The sequence below is a fragment of the Acipenser ruthenus genome, chromosome 28 (genome assembly GCF_902713425.1).
Source record: "Acipenser ruthenus chromosome 28, fAciRut3.2 maternal haplotype, whole genome shotgun sequence".
Taxonomy (NCBI): Eukaryota; Metazoa; Chordata; class Actinopteri; order Acipenseriformes; family Acipenseridae; genus Acipenser; species Acipenser ruthenus.
The window spans coordinates 785,735-807,029 of record NC_081216.1 but is presented as its reverse complement, the minus strand read 5'-3'; the positions used below and the strand labels follow the sequence as shown (position 1 = coordinate 807,029).

General features: G+C 40.1%; 3 protein-coding genes across 7 annotated transcripts in view; 1 reads left to right on the top strand and 2 right to left on the bottom strand.

The window, feature by feature from the left end:
* Positions 1 to 661: 661 nt before the first annotated feature.
* Positions 662 to 7,480, bottom strand: LOC117434783 (reticulophagy regulator 3-like). 2 transcript variants are annotated; one of them, XM_059003115.1, is made up of 10 exons: positions 7,112 to 7,480; positions 6,665 to 6,927; positions 4,987 to 5,093; positions 4,734 to 4,764; positions 4,272 to 4,398; positions 2,857 to 2,941; positions 2,118 to 2,255; positions 1,928 to 2,007; positions 1,504 to 1,636; positions 662 to 1,198 (listed from the first exon to the last, which is right to left on the bottom strand). In XM_059003115.1, the coding sequence occupies exons 2-10, from the start codon at positions 6,925 to 6,927 to the stop codon at positions 693 to 695; spliced, it is 1,470 nt and encodes a 489-aa protein (XP_058859098.1). In that variant the 5' UTR covers positions 7,112 to 7,480; the 3' UTR covers positions 662 to 692. The 2 variants fall into 2 exon arrangements, with proteins under 2 accessions (XP_058859098.1, XP_033913324.1); XM_034057433.3 differs by having other exon boundaries at positions 6,665 to 7,479.
* Positions 7,481 to 8,166: 686 nt separating this feature from the next.
* On the top strand, positions 8,167 to 18,952 carry LOC117435034 (tubulin gamma-1 chain). The gene is made up of 11 exons (XM_034057898.2): positions 8,167 to 8,400; positions 9,081 to 9,193; positions 10,210 to 10,377; positions 10,545 to 10,613; positions 12,093 to 12,172; positions 12,524 to 12,650; positions 13,161 to 13,247; positions 13,971 to 14,120; positions 15,863 to 16,015; positions 17,147 to 17,308; positions 17,820 to 18,952. Exons 1-11 carry the CDS (start codon positions 8,352 to 8,354, stop codon positions 18,015 to 18,017), a joined length of 1,356 nt encoding a protein of 451 aa, XP_033913789.1. The 5' UTR covers positions 8,167 to 8,351; the 3' UTR covers positions 18,018 to 18,952.
* LOC117435032 (unconventional myosin-X-like) overlaps positions 18,293 to 21,295 on the bottom strand; it is a 33,666-nt gene continuing 30,663 nt past the window's right edge. For all 4 annotated transcript variants that reach the window (XM_059002880.1, XM_059002882.1, XM_034057894.3 and 1 more), the window contains exon 13: positions 18,293 to 20,633. In XM_059002880.1, the coding sequence (XP_058858863.1) occupies positions 20,460 to 20,633 (174 nt within the window). In that variant the 3' untranslated portion in view covers positions 18,293 to 20,459. The remainder of the gene's footprint in view (positions 20,634 to 21,295) is intronic.

The window sequence follows — 21,295 nt, the reverse complement described above, 5'->3', positions numbered from 1 at the left end:
GTGCTGCCAGATTAATTTTAAAAAAGTGTTTACAAACACACACTCTAGAAAAGATACAAGGAGGCTGTGTGGTCCAGTGGTTAAAGAAAAAGGCTTGTAACCAGGAGGTCCCTGGTTCAAATCCCACCTCAGCCACTGACTCACTGTGTGTGACCCTGAGCAAGTCACTTAACCTCCTTGTGCTCCGTCTTTCGGGTGAGACATAATTTTAAGTGACTTTGCAGCTGATGCATAGTTCACACACCCTAGTCTCTGTAAGTCGCCTTGGATAAAGGTATCTGCAAAATAAACAAATAATAATACCTGATTAAGTAAAAACATTAGACATGCAGATTGGTTCCCTCCTGATATTTACATTTAACTAACGATAAAGGTTTCTAAGCTAATTATTTCGTGGGACTAAGGAGAAGGAGGAGGGGAGGAGGGGGTCGACGACGACGACTCGCAATTCACGTTAACGAGGTTTCTAATTTCTTTTTCAGGGAGGAGTGGCGGTAGGTAGGATAAGAATAAGCCATGATGCTTTGTACTTCAGTGATAAGAAAACGCAACCAAAAAAGCGAGACTGGTCACCACCACGATCATCAGACACACACACACACACACACAACAGCACAATGATATGTGGACATTTTACTGCACAACATCCCATGAGAGTTGGAAAAAAAAAAACAAAAAAAAAACACAACTCGCTACTGTTTCCTCAGGAGGTTAGATAGAAACCCCGAAGCGGAATGCTGCTGCTGCTGCTGGCCACTCCCTCCGCTCTGAGAACCAATCGGATCAATCTGGTTAAGCTCAGACTGGTCCAGCATTTCAAAATCATCCCCTTCCCCATCAGTGTCCAGTTCAGAGCTGGACTGTTTGCGGTAGCCTCTAGGGGGCGCCCTCTGGGGATTGTCTCTCCTGGCAGGGCCCTGTATAGCTCCGACCAGGGCTGCCTGAATCATGTTGCTGGCTATGATCCCAGCAATGTCACTGGTGAAGTCGTGAGCAGGTGGAAGCTCTGTATCGGTGTCTTCTTGGTCCGAGTGCAAGCGCGCTTCCTCCTGGGTCAGGGATCTGTAGGGTACATTGGGGATCCCGATGCTGGTGTCATCATCATCGTCATCCAGCAGGGTGGCGTCGGGATTGATGGAAGGAAAATCTGGAAGATCTCTGGCAAATGATTCTTCAGGATCGCTGTGGCGGTCCAGATCTAAAAATTAGGAAAAATAACTAAGGCAAGGCAAGGCAAGGTAAGGAAAAACTTTTCTTAAGCAGTTTCTAAAATGCCATTTCCATTCGAAGGGGAAATCTGTGGCATCTTAAAAATTAATAGAAGAATAAATGCTATGCCTACAGTTTAAATTGAGATCCCCCCCGACCCCAGGTAGTGATCATTTATGTTGTTTCTGGTTGTTTAAATCGAGGTACCCACTTCCATATAACTTTTAAAGGTCTTGAAAGCCCCCCCCCCCCCCCCATATCATATGAAAACACCAAAAACCTATTCTAAATTACCCTCTGATCCCTCTGTGAGTGGCGTTTGTCCCCTGGACAGATTAAACGTCCCATTGTCTGTGTAAGAGACTTCAGTATCCGAATGCTCCGAGTCAGTGACAGCCAGCTCCCTAGCCACCAGCGAATCATCAAGCTGGTTTGGAAACAAAGAAAATAAACAGGGTTAGTAAAACTGCTCTGGGGTTGGGAAACTCAATATATAATCCTACAGTTATTCCCAAATGACGGCATTTGGAGGAGGGGAAGAAAAAAAATAAATAAATAAAAATCTACAGATTTGTTTTTACTTTTATATTATTATTTATTTCTTAGTACAAGAAGAGGCTGTTCAGCAGCAGAAGGAGTGAGTCTTCGAGCCAAATTACACACTAAAAACAAGTTGGCTCAAGATCTTTATTGCAAGCATTTCTTTTTTTTTTTTTACCTTAGGACAAAAAGCAGCCAGTTCCTCTTCACTGTCGCTTCCATCTGCCACTGGCTCCCGACAGAACGGTTTGCCACGCACTGCATTCAAAACATACAAAGGGGTTAATTCAATTGGAAAGGATTCGGATATTTCAGGAATTACATGTGGTTTAAAAAAAGCGAAATCTCCAAATTGTAGCTGGACTCACTTTGCCTTTCTTTCCGCTTCGACATCATGTACCCGCGCACGCTGAAATCCAGCCGCAGCAGGGCAGGCTCCAGCCGGGCATGGATTCGCTGACCCACCCTGTGATAAACAGCCAGGGGCCACAGCAGAACTGACAGCACTGGAGAAGCAAAGAGATCAAAAACACAACTTTAGCTGCGTTTCTGTCAGTGCTGTTGGGCTCAGATACCCGCCCAACCCTGACACAGCGGTTGTTATTATTTATCTATTTGGCAGATGCCTTTACCCAAGGCGTACAGCTGTTACAGGGCAGTGAAGAGTTACAATGCAAGCTTAATATTTAAATACAGTGTAGTTTGCAGTAAGTACAAATAATACTACTAAAATACAATATGAACGAGGATGCAACAATTTATGGTTACAACTTATATCTAGAATGACAGATTAGCAGTGCAATAGTGCAAAGATAGTGCATCGGCTGAGGATCCAGTAACGTGGTGTTACTGGAGTGTTCTATCAGTGCCACGATAAAGAAGTCCAATTATCGTTTTCAAACTGGGCGACAAGAAACAGATTCAACAGAACTCTTTGGCTCAGTCAGTTTTAAATGCAGTGTTTGGAGGTGACAATGCAGTGTAATCTTAGCCAATGCAACACCCGACCTCATGTGCCACGGCATCCATACATTTTTAACACAGCACTGTAAGGGTTTACCAGGTTTCAACGCCTATTGTGAACCGGAGTGGAAGGGCTTTACTTACAAATGAAGTACGAAAGCAGAAACCCTGGAACACAGCGGCCCAGCCCTGCAAAGAACATGAAGAATCCACAGACTAAAAGACAAAACTGAGAAACAAAAGCCTCCATTAGCATTCATAAAAGCCTTGGATCCACAGAGACATATATTACCAGCTAAACAGCAAGTTTACCACATCAGTGATATGGAGCGTTGATATGGTAAACTTACTTTCTAATCACCCTGCGTGTGTGTGTGTGTGTAATATATATATATTATATATATATATATATATATATATATATATATATATATATATATATATATATATATATATAAGTGTGTTTGAAAACAAACAGTGGAGGTACTTGTAGGCTTTTGATGTCATGGCAACTATATTCATTTATTTCTATTTAAATCTATTAATGTGATTGTGATGTATACACACACGCATACCACAAGAGTGGATATATCTAGCATGGGATATACTTTTGTTATCTCCCTGGAGTGGGATAACATGAGTGGATAACATGCTTATACTGTGACTAGTTTTGAATGTGTCTTTGTTCATACGAAATAATTTCAAATTTCTGTTGTTGTTGTTCTGATTTGGACTTCCGACTTCCTTGAGAACGAGTTTAATCAAGAAATGCCAGTTACCTATCTGCCTGCATCTGGCTTATCTGAGCAGCCTGTAGCACCTTCATTAACACCGGTAAAGGTATGAAACAGCAGACAGGATGTAAACGGACAGGCACAGCTCAAGGTTCTATGTAAAGACGGTTGAAAGAGAGGCCATAAACAGGGTTCGAAATTTATCTGCGTCGAAGCACAGTCTGTTGACAATGAGAGTAAAGATCCCCCAGGTAAAATAATCCCTGAATTAATTGATTTAAAAAAAAAAAAAAAAAATACACAATTTATTGCTATTTTAAATATATACTTGTGGTATAAACAGACTACTGAATGCTCACTCGTGGTATATGGATTTTATTCCCCCTAGGAGTATGTCCTTACATACACCACTCGTCCCTGTCGTGGCTCGTAATTTACTGGGAGACATCGACCTGCGATGAATAAAAACTGTATCCCATGATCATTCAGGATCCTCTCTCCCTCTCATATATTATTACTATTTGTTTATTTAGCAGACGCCTTTATCCAAGACGACTTACAGAGACTAGGGTGTGTGAACTATGCATCAGCTGCAGAGTCACTTACAACTACGTCTCACCCGAAAGACGGAGCACAAGGAGGTTAAGTGACTTGCTCAGGGTCACACAATGAGTCAGTGGCTGAAGTGGGATTTGAACCGGGGACCTCCTGGTTACAAGCCCTATTATTTAACCACTGGACCACACAGCCTCCTATATTTATAAAAAAGAGGCAATCATGATCTATAATGAATTAATAATTAAATGACAGTATTCTAGTTTTTACCTTGCCAGGATTGTGTTGTTTGAAATGCACCAGGTTTTGTGCAAAGGACGCTCCACTGACCCATATCTCTGCCATGTGGTGACAAAGCTCTGGCACGCTAAGCAGTCTTGGGTGTACAAGCCCCCAGCTAATACAAGACAACAGGTAACAATTACATTGCACAAATCACACCATTGAAACAAGCTTTAAAATGACAATCAAGTTATTACTCTAGGGTCATCTCTAGGCCATCAAAGTGGGCTGATGCTGCATCCCAAGCTGTGCCCTGCTACTTCTGAAATTGTTCCGGCAGGCGAACGAGTCAAATATTTCCTCCGACTTGGCATCTCAGCCTATTGCACAGAATGCTGAGGCGAGGGCTGGACGCGAACAGCAGACCACATAGATAAATTATTAACTCATTATCTGCTAAGAAGAGACCTATTGCACTCTACAGTGCTGTAGCTTCAATATATTACCTACCTTTCATTGTCAGAGTCACCTGGCTGTTTAACTGTAACGAGAAAGAAAAACAAAAATTAATTTTTCCTATAGAAAATTTGTGTAGAGATAACTGCTGTACACTAAATTACTTAATTCAAGGCATCTTTATTTAATTATTCCAGAAAACCAAAAAAAAAAAAAAGTCTCTTTACTACATATTTCCAGTGCTTTAAATCCACTGTTAATTCCAGACACTGACAGCGATGTCAGCTCCCGGCTCTAGCCATCTTACCTCGGATTTGAGGCCAGATTCTGTTTTTCCATGTGTCCACACACACGACGACAATCAGGCCAAAGCAAAGCAGGAAAAACAACCGGAGAGACGTCAGTGTGAACAACCTTACAGAGGAATAACGGAAAGAGAGGGGTTGTCAAACATTATTCATTTTGCATTCTTATTTTTTTGTCATTGAGCAGATGCTTTTATCCAAAGGGACTTAGAGAGGGCAGCAGTGTGGAGTAGTGGTTAGTGCTCTGGACTCTTGACCGGAGGGTCGTGGGTTCAATCCCAGGTGGGGGATACTGCTGCTGTACCCTTGAGCAAGGTACTTTACCTAGATTGCTCCAGTAAAAACCCAACTGTATAAATGGGTAATTGTATGTAAAAAATAATAATAATGTGTTATCTGTATAATGTGATACTTTGTAACAATTGTAAGTCACCCCGGATAAGGGCGTCTGCTAAGATAAATAATAATCATCAACAACTGCTGCTGCTGCTGTTGCAGAGTCGCTTACAATACAACCCCTGTCTCATCCGAAGGACGGAGGTGAAGTGACTTGCTCAGGGTCACACACAGTGAATCAGTGGCTGAGCTGGGATTGAACCTGGAACCTCCTGGTAACAAGCCCCTTTCTTTAACCACTGCACCACCAAGCCTCCATACATGCACTGTAATAGCCACCAAATATGTACCACAAACCATGTTGAATTTTACACTCAAAAGAGAAATTCTTGGCTGTTGGCTTACTGCATCACCCCACATCTCTTCAGGGTGTACTTTATCAGTCTGCAGACCTAGCTGACAGCCAGTTTGTTTGCATACAAGTTATTTTAGGCTGGGATTCAAACCCAGTCAACACCACTACGTCACTGGATGCAAATTGCAGGCAACAGATATTCTTCACACAAAAGACACACAATGTATCAGTTCAACACCCTGAAGGGAATAAGACTGTAAAAAAGTAGCAAGTTTGATACACTGTATAGGTTACATTTTAACAAGTATGCTGCCTAACACTTTGCAGGCAGTCGCTGCATCAATTTCAGTTTAGCTAAGGTGATATTAATTAATTCAGGGTGGACCAATTGCTTTTCATCTATAAAATGGGTGTACCGATTGTGGTGTTTTCAATGGCCATCAGTGCACATTTTAATGGAGACAGATATTATTATTATTATTATTATTATTATTATTATTATTATTATTATTAGCCAGCGGTTTACTAGGCACCTTTTTTGAAAGGTGTACCAAGTATTCACAATATTCATTTTTGTAATACAAAAAATGTCCATGCATAGTCTTTTATTAAACATAACCTATTTTTTTAAATCGTAAAAACTGTAGCATAATTCCCAAAATAACTTATCAAAGCTTGCAAATTCTGTATTCAAACCACCAGAACACCAATTGATTCTTAATATCCACGTCATGCATGTGTGCGATACTATAGATAGATAGATAGATAGATAGATAGATAGATAGATAGGCAATTCAAGTACTGAAACTAGAATGGTGCTTCTAAAAACAGACGTTCCTTCGATACCCTGCCTCATCTTATCTGAACCTAACGTCAATTTCCTGTTTAACTAACACTTCCATATATAAATTCTACCAGACTAGTCACGGGCTGTGTAATTTCCAAAACAACATGTTGGCATTCTTCACAAACCGATGTTCCGTGCTTACCAGAACATAGCGTTAACTACCAAGTACAGCAACACGCTCTGCAAGGGCTTTTCCCACACCAGCACCGACTGCAGCCAGGTCACGACCGGCTCGTAGGGTCCCAGTCGCTGCAGCAGTGATGATCTGAACACTCTGACCTGGCTGTCCCGTTCGCTGGAACCGGGTCGGCTCCGAAGACCCACACTTGCAGCTCCAAAAGCCGGCGGTATCGGTTTCGATTCAGGTCCTCTCGTTGTATCTCCCTCTCCCCCCGCCAGCGCCATCTTTACATTAATAATATAAATATTTAAACAAGACCACAAAAATACGACAACCTCACAACACCAATACCCAGGTAGTTAATTAGTTACACAAGCCGCGGTCCGTCCAAACTACAAAATGACGTCTCGACTAAAAATGCATGTCAAACAGGTGTCATTTTCTTTTGAACAAAAGAAAAACCCCTACATTTTGTATATATCTATTTTTTTATGTATGCATGTCCAGCTGTTGTTTTCTTTGGTTGGTTGTTATGAAAAAAACAAAAAAAAATACAATTAAAAAAAAAACAAAACAGTCTTGCGTCCTTTCGTTTGCTGTCTCAAAATTTCTCTCAACAACAAATGATATATTTTCACTTTCATAACACTGTTTCACCAGTCTCAATTATATTCCCAAAAAGGTAGGGGGCAAACTACTGTCTGTTTTGCGTTATTTATGATGCATCCCCAAAATGGCGTAGCCTGATCCTCGATGTTTCCGTACCACACTGTCAAATTCCGTACAGCCCGATTCGGCGTACCTGCGCGCTAGTGCGTGACCTACTGCGTCCTACGAAATCATCACGCACACCCAATCAGCACCGCTCAGGTTTGACAGGTTGCCCAGAGCCCAGAGTCCAATTCTAGTTATCACACAATACTATCTATCTATCTATCTATCTATCTATCTATCTATCTATCTATCTATCTATCTATCTATATATATATATATATATATATATATATATATATATATATATACACACACACACATATATATACACATATATTTACATATATATATATATATATATATATATATATATATATATATATATATATATATATATATATATATATATATATATATGGGCAGCAGTGTGGAGTAGTGGTTAGGGCTCTGGACTCTTGACCATTTGTTTAATACAGTTCGAAGGAATTATTATTATTATTATTATTATTATTACTTTACTTACTGTTTTACATTCTGCTCACTTGCTATTTATTTTATTTTTTATTTGTAATACAAAAACAAATAATTTCTCGTATAGTAAGCTAGAATAATACATGATTATACCCATTTACTTGGTTCATAGCGGGGGGGAAAAAAAGTGGATTAAATTATTATTAGTTGTAATAGTAGTCGTAGAAGTCGTAATAGGTGAAAAAGTTATAATAAAATACAAAAATTAATAAGACGCTGTTCTGTTTAAGTGGTACAAAAACGTGTTGATAAAGTTATTGAAAAGCCTGCCAGTTTGACGCGCAGACTCACAAGGGCTCTTGTAAAGTGAGCGCCTTTGTGTCGCTTCTTAGCGGGACGTGACGTGATTCTGGCTGTGTCGGTTACTTTGAATTGTAAAGCTGCTGCAAAGCATTCGTCAGAAAAAGAAAAACCTTGATTAACTGGGCTTGCAGAACAGCTCGGTACCGGCAAATGAAATAAAATGCCACGGGAAATTATCACGCTGCAGCTGGGGCAATGCGGTAACCAGAGTAAGCGTTCAATGTTGTTATTTTTTCCGCAGCCGCCATTTAGTTTCTAAAATAAAAGGTGTGATTAGGCCCGGAGATATGTGTGTGTGTCACAGAGTGATCTTCAACAGTTGATAGTCTATTTTAAATTCTTTATAGCGGTGTGAGCTTAGTTTTATGACTTCAGATTGCAAAAAGTTAGGTGCATATAGAATGCCCTGTAATATTGTTGTTTTTGTTATTAATGGGTACATTACTTAAACATTTCAGTGGGAATGGGGATAATAATGTGTTTGCTTGCATGTAAGGCTGGTTCATACTTCAGACTCGTTTTAATTTCTGGTCGGGAGCTGACCCGGGTCGGAATCACGTCATCCACGCTCTTGCGACGTGCGTCTGTTTTTTTGGGGAAAAGTCGGGGGGGGGGGGGGGGTAGCTGCAGGTTTGGCCCTACTGTACCTGCGCTAGCTGGCACAGCTACTTAACTGAAGAGAGCCTACAGCTGCTCTTTGTTATATGCGGTACCTGTATTGATTGGATTTCTTTAGTGGTGGACATTTTGTAATTTTTAAACAAATCCTTTTTTTTTTACGTCAACATTGATTAGTTAGGTTTCTTGAGGGTGTCGCCCTTTTAACCAAAGTTACTGTTTCACTGAAACACTAGACGTTTCAAGCTGTCTCATTTCTTTCCTCTTGCAGTTGGCTTTGAGTTCTGGAAGCAGCTATGTGCTGAGCATGGCATCAGCCCAGAGGGTATAGTGGAAGAATTTGCCACAGAAGGCACAGATCGAAAAGATGTCTTCTTCTATCAGGTAAAAAGAGATCTGTGAATGCCACTGCTTACCCTGAGCATGAGGATTTAACATGGAAGTTCAGGGATGGGAATAAGACTCCTGTTGCAGAACAGTTTCACCCATTCCTGATTTTACTACAAGCTTGATTAGCCAAAGTGTACAGGTAACAAGCTCAGGTGTGTCTTATTAAACTCATGGGGAAAACCACAAATGGATCAAACTGCTGTTCAACGGGGGTCTTATTTCCATCCCTGTAGTTGTAAGAAATAATTCAGAGCCTGGCCCCTATTTTAAAATGAGCAAAAATTATTCTCAACATCTGAACTTCTACGAGTTGTTTCTTTCTAGTATTATACTGAAATAATTTCCCTTTGCACTTGTTTCAAAATAGGGCCTCACTATGAAGGCTTTTTTAAATTTTTATTTCTATTGCCAGCTAATGTGAAACAAGCTTCCACGTGTATATTAAATAATACACCTGGAATTCAGGGGGAGGCTAAATTCAATCAATAATCTGTTGGCACAGGCTGCTCCTATCGGAACTATCACGCTAAGTGATATACCAGTACTTTGTGTACCTCGTTCACAACCCTTTAAATAATGTCAATTGGTAACATTGAAATACAGCCTTTTTTTAAAGTAGCTAGTAAAATAATCTACATTTCTGACCTGTAGATGGCACCCATGTGTTGGTAAATTGCAGTTTTGCTTGTGATTAGGTACGCCTGTGCCCGCTTCTGAGTCGTATTCAATTTCATATAAAAACGGAACTAAAATAATAAAATACAGGCAGTAAGCCAGTGGTTGTTCATTGCTTTGACTTCCTATAGCAAAGTTAAACAATTAATTAGGTTATGTTACAAATATAGGATTGGGTACAATTATAAGCATGCTGTGTATTTAGTGTGAGGTTGCATACACTATTTTGTGTGAGTTATGTTTCATAAAGTCTTGGTCTTTATTAGACCCTGGAGGCATAAAGTTAACGAGGGCGCTTCAGAAATAAGGTTTGTTTCTTTGTTTGTCTATTCCAGGCGGATGATGAACACTATATCCCACGAGCAGTGCTGTTGGATTTGGAGCCCCGTGTCATTCACTCCATCCTGAACTCTCCCTATGCCAACCTCTACAACCCAGAGAATATTTATCTCTCTGAGCACGGTGGGGGTGCTGGCAACAACTGGGCCAGTGGATTCTCCCAGGTAAGTTACCCAGCATTGGGGGTCACCCGTAAGAGAAAGATCATTGAAAGGGTGGCATTGTCAAGACGGTAGGGTGCCAGAGGGCATATTCGGAGGATATGTGTAGGAATGCATGTGTAACAGAACGCTTTGCAAGCACCTGAAAGCATGACTTTTTTCTTTTCAAGGGTGAAAAAATCCACGAAGATATATTTGACATCATCGACAGAGAGGCAGATGGAAGTGACAGTTTGGAGGTAAGAAATAAAACACTTTGGTTAGTGGGGAATAATAAATATGCAATGTACTGTGTGCTTATTATGGCAAGGGATTTGGGGAGTGGGGGGCTTTCCTGATTCACTCCATATGCCTTTATCAGGCAGGAGTACAATTTAAAAGTTTGCAAAGTTTGGTTACCAGCATAACCTTTAAAAACGTGCACATCAAAGGGCATCCCGCGTATGTTATCTGTGATGAAAAGGCTTCCATCAAGCTTATTATGGCTGCTTAGTTTCCATTCCTTTAAAATTGCTAGACCTTAAAACAACACCAGCAACGTGTGCTGGGGCCTGATTTTAGATGCATGCTAACATTTCTGTTACTATTTATAGTTTGTTAATTTTAAAAAATTTAATGAAACAAGCCCAGGGTGTTGGAAGGTAGGATGTCACTCGAACACAGAGCTGCCTGTGTGGGTCAGTTGCTGGATTAACAAGGCCATCGTGTGCAGGAAATTGCAGTCTGTTTCTGGATAGCATTAAAGGGGCGGGGGTGCCAAACTAGCGTATTACTTGGCAGGGAAATGCATGTTTATTGCAAATGGAAATAAGTAAAGTGGAACTCTGTTTATCCGCGTGCTTGGAGGGACATAGATCCACAGATGTGTGAAATCCGCGGATATGAGGTGTCCTTGCGTGTGACTAGAATAAAATACAAAAACTAGTATATTTTAAAATTAGTTTACTTTGGCAGTGTTAGAAAACCTCCAACCCCGTTTCCCTAGCTTTTTCTGTTACCAAAAATAAATAAATAATAATAATATAAATAAATAAAAATATTACAAAGCTACAAGATCACAAGATATTTTGACGGGAATATGCTATTCAGCCCATCAGAGCTCACAATTTTCCTATAAACTAAGTCGTGTGTCTAGCAGCTAAAAATATCACAAGGTATTAGTGCTAATTTATTCCAAGCAAAATATACAATTCTATTTTTTTTATTTTATTTTAAAACTAAATAAACAAACATGCTGTGACTTCTCTTACATTTCAACAAAATACCAACAAGTGTTTTTTTTTCATAACAGCTTTTTTTTTAAAAATAATTCACTGCTGCAAGTTTCTTTTGAACCTTGACAAAGTTCATCGTAGTCTTTTTGATTGTGAGGAAAAATATGGTTACTTGGATTCACCAAGCAACTGCCTCAGGAGAACTAATTTTACAGAATCGGTGTCCTGCTGTTTATACCAATAAATGAGTCGTCCCATCTGTAGCAGTACTGTCTTCCACAGGTTTTAGACGGACAGATGCGTGCGTGTGCGCGCGTAAGTCTGCGTTGGCAATAACGTACTGTATTTCAGAGATAAAACTGGATAAATTAGGTTCTACTGTAATATGTTAAATACATGATTTTAGTTTTAAAAACCGCTGATGTAAGCAGACCTGTTTTACCAGCTCCACTTGTTTTGAATAAGAGTTCCTGGTCCTAAAGGTGGCTTAATTCTATTGTGCAGGGCTTTGTTCTGTGTCACTCTATTGCTGGTGGGACTGGGTCGGGCCTGGGCTCTTATCTGCTGGAGAGATTAAATGACAGGTCAGTGTCTGTCTATCAATGTTATTACATTGTTCAAGTTACAACTCGCCTTTTTGGGTTGGGCTTTAAAAAGTTACAAATTTTAATGTACAGTAGATACTAACCGTCATCCAGTCTTTTGTTAAATACTTGTTCTAAAGGTATTCTGATATTTAACCCAGCGATGCCCAACTTTATTTCTATTCTATATGTATGAAACTAACATCTCATGCCTGTAGCGTTAACCGCGTACGCAGATATTGCATTTTACCCCAAGTTAAGCAACAGTGGACAACATTAGTGAGTTAAACACTGACGTTCATGGAAATTTAGTTTTAAAGAGCCAGTGTTCAATTTCTCTTTGCCTACTAGGTACCCAAAGAAGTTGGTTCAGACCTATTCAGTTTTTCCAAACCAGGATGAAATGAGTGATGTTGTGGTCCAGCCATACAACTCTCTATTGACTTTGAAAAGGCTGACTCAGAATGCAGACTGTGTGGTAAGTGCAGAACAACCACAACCCTAAGAGGCTTCGGTTAAACCCAAGTGCGTCGCACTGCTGTAGCTGTGCTTCTGTTTGTTATGGTGGTGCCATCATTTGATTTAATACAGGCCCAAGTGTTGTAATGTTTTAAAACCAAGACTAGGAAAATTGCAGAGGATCAGTAAGTAATGCTTTTGCTATATTGGGGTTGAATATCATAGCATTATAACCCTACTTCAGCATCTCTTTTTACAAGCAATGTTGGAATAATTTAATTTACAGTATATTACAAAACTTAATATTCACCTTGATTCCATTAGCCCACCTTCTGATTTCTGATTGACTAGATATAAACAAACTGGACTGTCAACAGCGAGATCGAATTTGTAATAAAGTTGAGCAATCTAGAGGAATGTCGTTAATGGACACAAAAGAGGTTGAGGGGCGGGGCGGGGGAACCTTGCTTATTTCCAGAAGAATTTTAAATGACTAGCTCTTCTGTCTGCTCGATTGTGTTCTTTCTAGGTGGTGCTGGATAACACAGCCCTGAATCGGATCGCCACAGACAGGCTTCACATTCAGAACCCCTCCTTCTCTCAAATTAACCAGCTGGTGAGTAGTCGCAGTGGTCACTTGTGGTTTTCCTCTTGGCTGCATCATTACTCAATTATGAGTAGCAGATCTTGCTGTCCATATAGCAGGCAGTTTTAGGGACCACGTTAAAGTATTCTCATTTAGTCCCTTTTTACAATATGGAAATATGCATTATATACCAATTAAACTCTGTAATGCAAAGAGTAATCCAGTTACCTTATTACCTCCTGGTAATCATCGCCTAGCCAACTGTTTCTGTAACTAATGCATAGCTGCATTTAATCTGCACAAAATTTGCTGCGGTGCTGCACAAGACTTTATTTTGTTCTTCTAATTTAAATGTTTTTGCAGCCTTGGCGCCTCATTCCTGACGACCTTTGCTTTTATTCATGTGCTATTGATGCACTTTAGCTGGGCATCTTATTCCTGCCAAGTTTGTGTAAGGACAGTTGAATGAATATGGCTCTTGCAAAATATCATAAATTGGCTATATTTGCACTCCAGAAAATGTCATTAAATTGGGGGGGAAAAAAAAAGAACCCAAGGATGGCATGGAGACTTCACTTCTCCCTCGTCCCCTAAGAGGATGTTCCCTTTAGGACAGGCTTGAGAGAAATATGGGGAAAGCTGCCACTGAGAAGGGTTCAGTGAATATCAAATGCAACTGGGGGAGAAAAAACGCTGACCATTTTAGGTGTAGGTTCTATGACTAGTATAACCATTCTTTCTGCTATTGGGCAGGTTTCCACCATCATGTCTGCCAGCACCACCACTCTGCGATACCCTGGGTACATGAACAATGACCTGATTGGACTGATCGCGTCCCTGATCCCCACCCCACGCCTTCACTTCCTCATGACTGGCTACACGCCTCTCACCACGGACCAGTCGGTAAGCCTCCCCCCTTTCTGCGTCCCTTCAGTAGAGAATCCTGTGGCAACAAGTCCTTTCCCACAGTCAGAATGGTGCCTGTTTTTAGCTGGTAATCATTTATACCATGTAGTCTGGTCTCCAAGGCTTGGGGCTATTAATGTTTGATTTGTGTCTGTTTTGGTTTTGTTACTATTGTAGCCCAGTCTGCAGTAAGCCACATTTTTTGATTTATTTGGCAGTAGTGCTTGCATTGATTTCTAGGTAGCACTGTTCAGTTTTATTAGATTTTTATAGAACTGAGAAACTCCTTTTGGACCTTAAACTAGACAGCTCAGTTTTCTCAGACAGATTTCTTTTGGCAGCCTGTGCCCAAACAAAATGGTGTTGTAGAGAGCATGGCCCTATGCTTAAGTTCTGGCTTGTGTGAAACCACGTACCCGAGTCGTACCTGGGTTAACCCACGTCCCAGTGACCCACCTCAGAATGTGGGTCGACACGCTTTCATCCGGGTTGAGCGAGACAAAATGCATGACGACCAACAAAATAACAAACATCCACGAGGTTTCACTTCCGCAAGGAATGTTTTTGTTTTCTGTTTAGCCATATTTTTGTTGCTTGAGACACCACCATGAGCCAGATTGCAGCAGAGAAGCTTGGATGGAAGCGTCTGTAATAAGCTGCTTCCGGGGCATTGATCCGCGCGTCGTGCACTTGCGTCTGTCACCCAGGTCAACCCTGCTTTATCAAAAGCAGTGTGAAATCACGTACCCGACCCACATGACACCCGGTCCTGACCCGGGTAGGTTCCAACCCGAGTAGAACATACCTGTGTGAAAGGGGCTTTAGATAAAAATGACGCTGGCATTGGCCTGTTTTGTCAGTATTGTGTACATGACTTGTTGCCGCCATAGTGATGATGATGATGATGTGTCCTTGCCTAAGAATGTTGCAAGACTGAAACATAATAAAACGTCCAGAATACGGTTTGAAAAGGGGGTTAAGAGTCGCACATGCATATTACTGATTTAGTGTAGACCATTGCATGTTTTATGTAGAATAAGTTGTAAATGCTTGTCTGAGACCAGCTTTGTCAATTTTAACAAACGTCTTTTATTTATGTAGGAATTTCTTAATAGAAGCAGACCAAAGAGCAGCTTGTCTACCAAGCGGGTACTATATATCAAGCAGTTTGACTGTGTGTGCGCTAAATTCCTTTTCAGTATCTTTTTTCAACTCGTTTCTTCTAGGGGAGTGCATAAAAGGGTTTTAACTTTATGCAGGAATGTTTCCTTTTTCATTTTTGCATCTTGACTTGTCTGTGTAACGCATGCTACAGCTTGTGGTTGGATTTTTGCTTTAAACTGAAGACAATTTGGTCATATCTAAGAAAGGGGTGCTTTTTAAAGAACGTTTTAACTTAATAACAGCTTTAGTTCTGTGGTTTTATATTATGTTCAGTTCAAGGTTGATTCTACCTTTTAGACTACAGGGATTTCCAGCACACGCAAACTTGCTTTTGCTTAACTAATGTGTGTTTTTTTTTTGTTTTTTTTTTCTATTAATAGTGCTCCCTGTATTAAGCCATAGTTACAAAACTGTGCTATTTGTGCTCAGCCTTAAAACGAGCATGCTAATGGTGGTGTAATGGCATTATGGGGCACACAGGAGCCATGATGGTACCGTCTTTATAACCTGTTCTCTAGTATAAAGGGATGCAATGTAATATCATTTTTTTTCCCTTTTTTCCCTGTGATTGCCAGGTTGCCAGTATCCGTAAAACCACAGTGCTGGATGTAATGAGGCGTCTGCTGCAGCCCAAGAATGTCATGGTCTCCACCGGCAGGGACAGACAGACCAACCACTGTTACATTTCCATCCTCAACATCATCCAGGGAGAGGTGGACCCGACTCAGGTACACAAATGGGACTGATCCTGCAAGTTGCAGCCTGTTTTATCTTTTTTTTTTTTTTTTAAGTATGCTAGACGGTAAATGGAGGATTGCAGCAAATCATTCCGGACCTAATGGATTTTCTTCAGTCGATTTTATTTTGGTAGGTTTCTAAAGGGAAGAGAATTTGCAGACGAGCCACAGTGCCATGCCAGCTCTGCGGCTGAACCTTTGTAGACTGCTGTCTTCCTTCAGCCCTGAGGCATTGACACTGTTCCAGGTGACAGAGTGCAGATGGGGGAATCTCTCTAAAGGGATTAGTTCTTTTAGAAGGAATGCAAATTACAGGTTTCATAAGGAGATGATTTTCATGCCATGTGCTTTTGACACATTTTGTAGGACAAACGGCGCTGCAGACGGATCTATTTTTATTGGTCGTGACCATTTTCAATTCTAAAAGCTTTCTGATGGCTTTAACTCCTTATCGGCCATTGGTAAAGATTTAAAAGTTTGCAGAAAGCGTCCTGTTTTTGAAAGTAATCTCTTTGCTACTTTTTTTTGTAGGTAGCTTGTTTGGCATTTTTAAAGTGGTATACATTAGTGGTAAAACTGTGCTCCAGATACATTTGCAAACCCTTCAACATTTTGCAGAAAGTTGGTCCCTGCATCACCACTTCTGCCATTCCTAGCACCCTGGTTTAACTTGCAGTTTCATACATGGGCAATAATTACTTTTGGCTAATCCCAGTGTAGAGCTTCTTTTGGTATGTAAAGCACCCTAGGCTACTTGTGTATCACAAAGGACTCGAAATGTACATTGTGTTGCATGGGTGTTGAAATGGAATGCAACTGGAAATGAGATTCATTCCACACAGACCCTCCAAAGAACTAAGAGCTTCATAGACACAGTACGAATGAACTAGCTAACCACTAAAGTCTAGCCTCCACTGGGGCTGAATGCAGCCTTTTGTTCATACACCCCAGACATACAATATGTGTTGTAAATGAGCATGGTAGTTTAACCACCAGGGTTGAAAACAGTGATGTCCGTGGTGGGAATCCAATGCAGATCCTGGAGGTGACAAGCAAATGTTCTAACCCTAACCACTGCACCTACTACCTTGGGTCCAAAAAAATGCAATACTCTGATTTCAGGTCCACAAGAGCTTGCAGCGAATCAGAGAGAGGAAGCTGGCCAACTTTATCCCCTGGGGTCCTGCCAGTATCCAGGTGGCTTTGTCGAGGAAATCTCCGTATTTGTCTTCTGCTCACCGTGTCAGTGGACTCATGATGGCGAACCACACCAGCATCTCCTCTGTGAGTACTATACTATATACACTGGGGGATGTCCTTGTGTTAAGGGGCTTTGAACTGACAAGTTTAGCGCTGATTCTAGTCTGACCCTTAATTTATTTGTTTATTATATGTGTTTGAAACTGAAAAATAAAACTGAAGCCCACAGAAACTATTTATTTATATATCATTTGTGTATTTTTTTTTTTATAAATCTGTATGAGCAAGTACACTATTTTTATTTTATTTATTTTTATTTATTTAATAAATAAACAAATAATAAAAATAATTGCTAAAAATGATTGCAAACAGACAGACATGAGAATCCTACCTCATTGTCATTTGAAGCAAAATACTCAAGCACGATACAAGCTCCAACTGTTTCAATCCAGCATCTGTGTAAGGATTGTGATACAATGTACAAAAGACACCCCCTGTGTGCAGTCCAGTTGGTGTACATCGTCGCATACAGTTGTGTGCGGTTTGGCTGTGGTTTTTTCTTTTTTCAGCCCCTTTTTGTTTTCTCACCCTGCAGCTGTTTGACAGAACGTGCCGGCAGTACGACAAACTGAGGAAGCGAGAGGCTTTCCTGGAGCAGTTCAGGAAGGAGGACATTTTCAAGGACAATTTCGATGAGTTGGACAACTCCCGGGAGGTCGTGCAGCAGCTGATTGATGAGTACAGCGCTGCCACACGCCCAGATTACATCTCGTGGGGTGCGCAGGGGCAGTGACCTCACCACCTCCAGGGGGCGCTCCAGGCAGGCAGGGGAACCAGTTCAGTGGATGAACTGGAAACAACCCATCCAGAAGAATTAAATTCAGTGTCCCAGTTTTGCAGTTTTAACTAGAAGATCACCATTATTCACTTGCTTAGGGATAAATGTACAGTATGTTGCCTGTTTTATGTGTTGCTTTTTACTGAAGGAGAAAAAAGGACTTTCTTTTACCAGCTTTATTAGGAAGCCACTCTAATGTAATGCGTTGTTTTGTTTTTGTAATTTCTGGACTTTTTAGGTTAACCAGGGGGATCTGGGATTTCAGTTTTTGTTCATCACATTGTCTTGTCCCAAAAGATAAGTTTGCATTGCCTTAAAGGTGAAGTCTGTTTTCCAATCCTAAAATACTTTCAGTACCATTTTAATGCTGGCCGTAGGTGCCCTACTAGTGGTGGATTACGTCTCTGTTACCCCCCCGTGTTGCACATTGAGATGGATGGAGTTCTGATTCGAAAGGGAGTCTGTCAGGCGATGACTACTCTATAGTGAACCTTAAACATTTCAAACTGAATACAATGTTTTAGAAATGAAAACATTCAAGTGTGCAACAAAGCAGCAAGGAAATATGTACTCTAATGTAATAAATTGTTTTTAAAACATTTAACATGCTTTAAGGTGAATGTAAAAAAAAAACATGTAATATTTATTCAAGCAGGAAGTAAGTTGGTGTGTTTAAACTGAAGCTTGTTAGTAGAAGGTCCTACTTGGACGACTTGGTTTAAAAAAGAAAAGCTCTTCAGACAAGTGTTTGTTTATTTTTTGGGGTTTGTTATATTTTTAATCTTTGCCGTGACACTTATGCAGGCAATACTTTTTTTTTTACCATTATGCCTGTATCAAATGGTATAACATTTTCATTAAAAGAAACTACGGAACTTATTTGGAACATCTATAGGACTGGGCTGTTATCTGTAACAGAGAAGTACTTTATAGGCTTTCTCAGAGTATTTATTAAACCTGTGTACCTGTATAAAGTGGTCATACAAATCATGCATTTATTCAAAGTAACAAAGACTTGCAGCAAGGACCTATTGTTCAGTTTATCAGGTGAAAACGACGCATGGCTGAATTTGTTTTTCCGCCCACAATATTTATTAACTGCAATGCAATTGTCTGCTCGATCCAAATGTTCTCTCTTCTTTCTGAAATGCAGACCATCCCCTTTACATTTGCTTATAATGAGCAATCAAAGAGAAAACACAGGACTCGCTGGTAGAAAGGGGCTTGCTTTATTACATTTTCCTTATTGCACATCCGAGTTACCTGTACAAACTTAGTGCAACTGACTGTACAGATAGGCGTAGAGTACCATGCGATGTACAAAACAAGTTAAATAAAGTTTTTTGTTTTTTTCTTTTCATAAATTTAGTTTTTTTTTAAATCTGGTGATACAGAAGCTGCCTGCAGCTTTAATAGAAACAAACAAGGATGGCTGTACAGTGACAGTGCTGAGAAACAGCAGATTCACCTCTTCCTCTTAAGGAAGATCATTAACTGTATGAATGCTTTGGTATAAGGGTGCAGACCCACTGTACAATAATGTAGATGGGCAGAGGAGGAAGGTGCAGGTGTATTATAAAAAAAATAGTGCAATTAAATTAAATTTGCTATCCGGTGGCATAGGGCTGTTACTTTTGTTACAAAATCCAGATTTTTTTTTTTTTTTAAAACGTCTCTGTAATGTCAACATGGCCTTATTAGTTAAATATTACCAAAAGAGAGAAAAAGTGAAAGTACAACAAAAAAAAAAAATATATATATATAAAAAAAAAAAGTAAAAATATCCATAATATTTTCAAATATATCAACTCTTTCTGTATTGTATATATTTCACACAACATCAAATCATTAAACCAAAAGAGAAACAGTCAGCAGGTAAGAGAAAGCAAGTAATGGATGTAACATTAAAATAGGCTATCCTGTCACTGAGGAGGCTTTTCACAGAATAGCATCATTTTCAACTTTAATGACAGGTGCTTTAGCATTTGTCTAATCTTATTTTTTTGGGGCTACAGCATGCATTACTAAAGATGTAAAACTACACATATTTTTGGTTGATAATAAATAACCAACCATCCCAGGGAACAAGAGATCCACTCCCTACTCAAGAAAGAAAAACAAGTTGACACTGTTTTTTTCAACTTCCCCTTATGCCACTTGCTTTTCAGCTCCTCACATTGGCCGTAGCACCTAGGAAAATGTGCAACGTTTATTGTAACTGAACAGAACTGCCTTTTTGAGTCTGACGATGTTGCTTTTAAATCCAAGTATGGTCCCACCTTGCCTCCAATGCCTTTTCAGCGATTTTTAACCGTGTCCAGACATCCACCTCTCTCAAAAATGTAGTTTGTTAATGGCAGACTATTTGTGTGTGTGCGAGAGAGAGAGAATGAAGGGTTAGGTCCCATTGCTGTGTCCGTGCGTGTGTGAGTGTTTTAAAACAGGATGTGAGGGGAGCTCCTGGACAGGGGGCCCCAGGGAGAAGCTCTCGCTCTCTGTCCTCAGGCTGGGACGCTGGGGTCTGCGAGTGCTGGTGATGTAGGCGGTCATGAGCTGGGTAATCTCGTTCAACTGCCGAAAAAAAAACAAAAAAACGAATTATTATTATTATTATTTATTTCTTAGCAGACGCCCTTATCCAGGGCGACTTACAATCGCAAGCAAATACAAATACATTCAAGTGTTACAATATAAGTCATACAATAAGAACAAGAAATTCTCAAGTGTGACAAACCACAATTCAATAATACAGCAGATAATAGTGAAAGTTACATCAGGATATGATTAAATAGTGATAGTTACATCAGGATATGATTAAGTACAAAATACTACAGATTAAACACTTGGCAGATTACAATATTCTGAGGTACAGGATTAAATGCAGTAAAATAGGGGGCAGATAAGAGCAAAATAAAGCATATTTAAATGAAGGGTGATAGTGTCCCAGGATACAACAGAGGAATTCTACAGGTGCTGTTTGAAGAGGTGAGTCTTAAGGAGGCGCCGGAATGTGGTCAGGGACTGGGCAGTCCTGACATCTGTAGGAAGGTCATTCCACCACTGCGGAGCAAGGGTGGAGAAGGAGCGGGCTCGGGAGGCAGGGGAGCAAATGCAAGTTAAACTATAAACTGTCCTTCAAAACACTAAATAGATTTTACCAAGCTGTTTTATAAATACTATATATATATCTACACTAGTGTATGAATTTAATAGAACACCCCATTGCTTCTGTA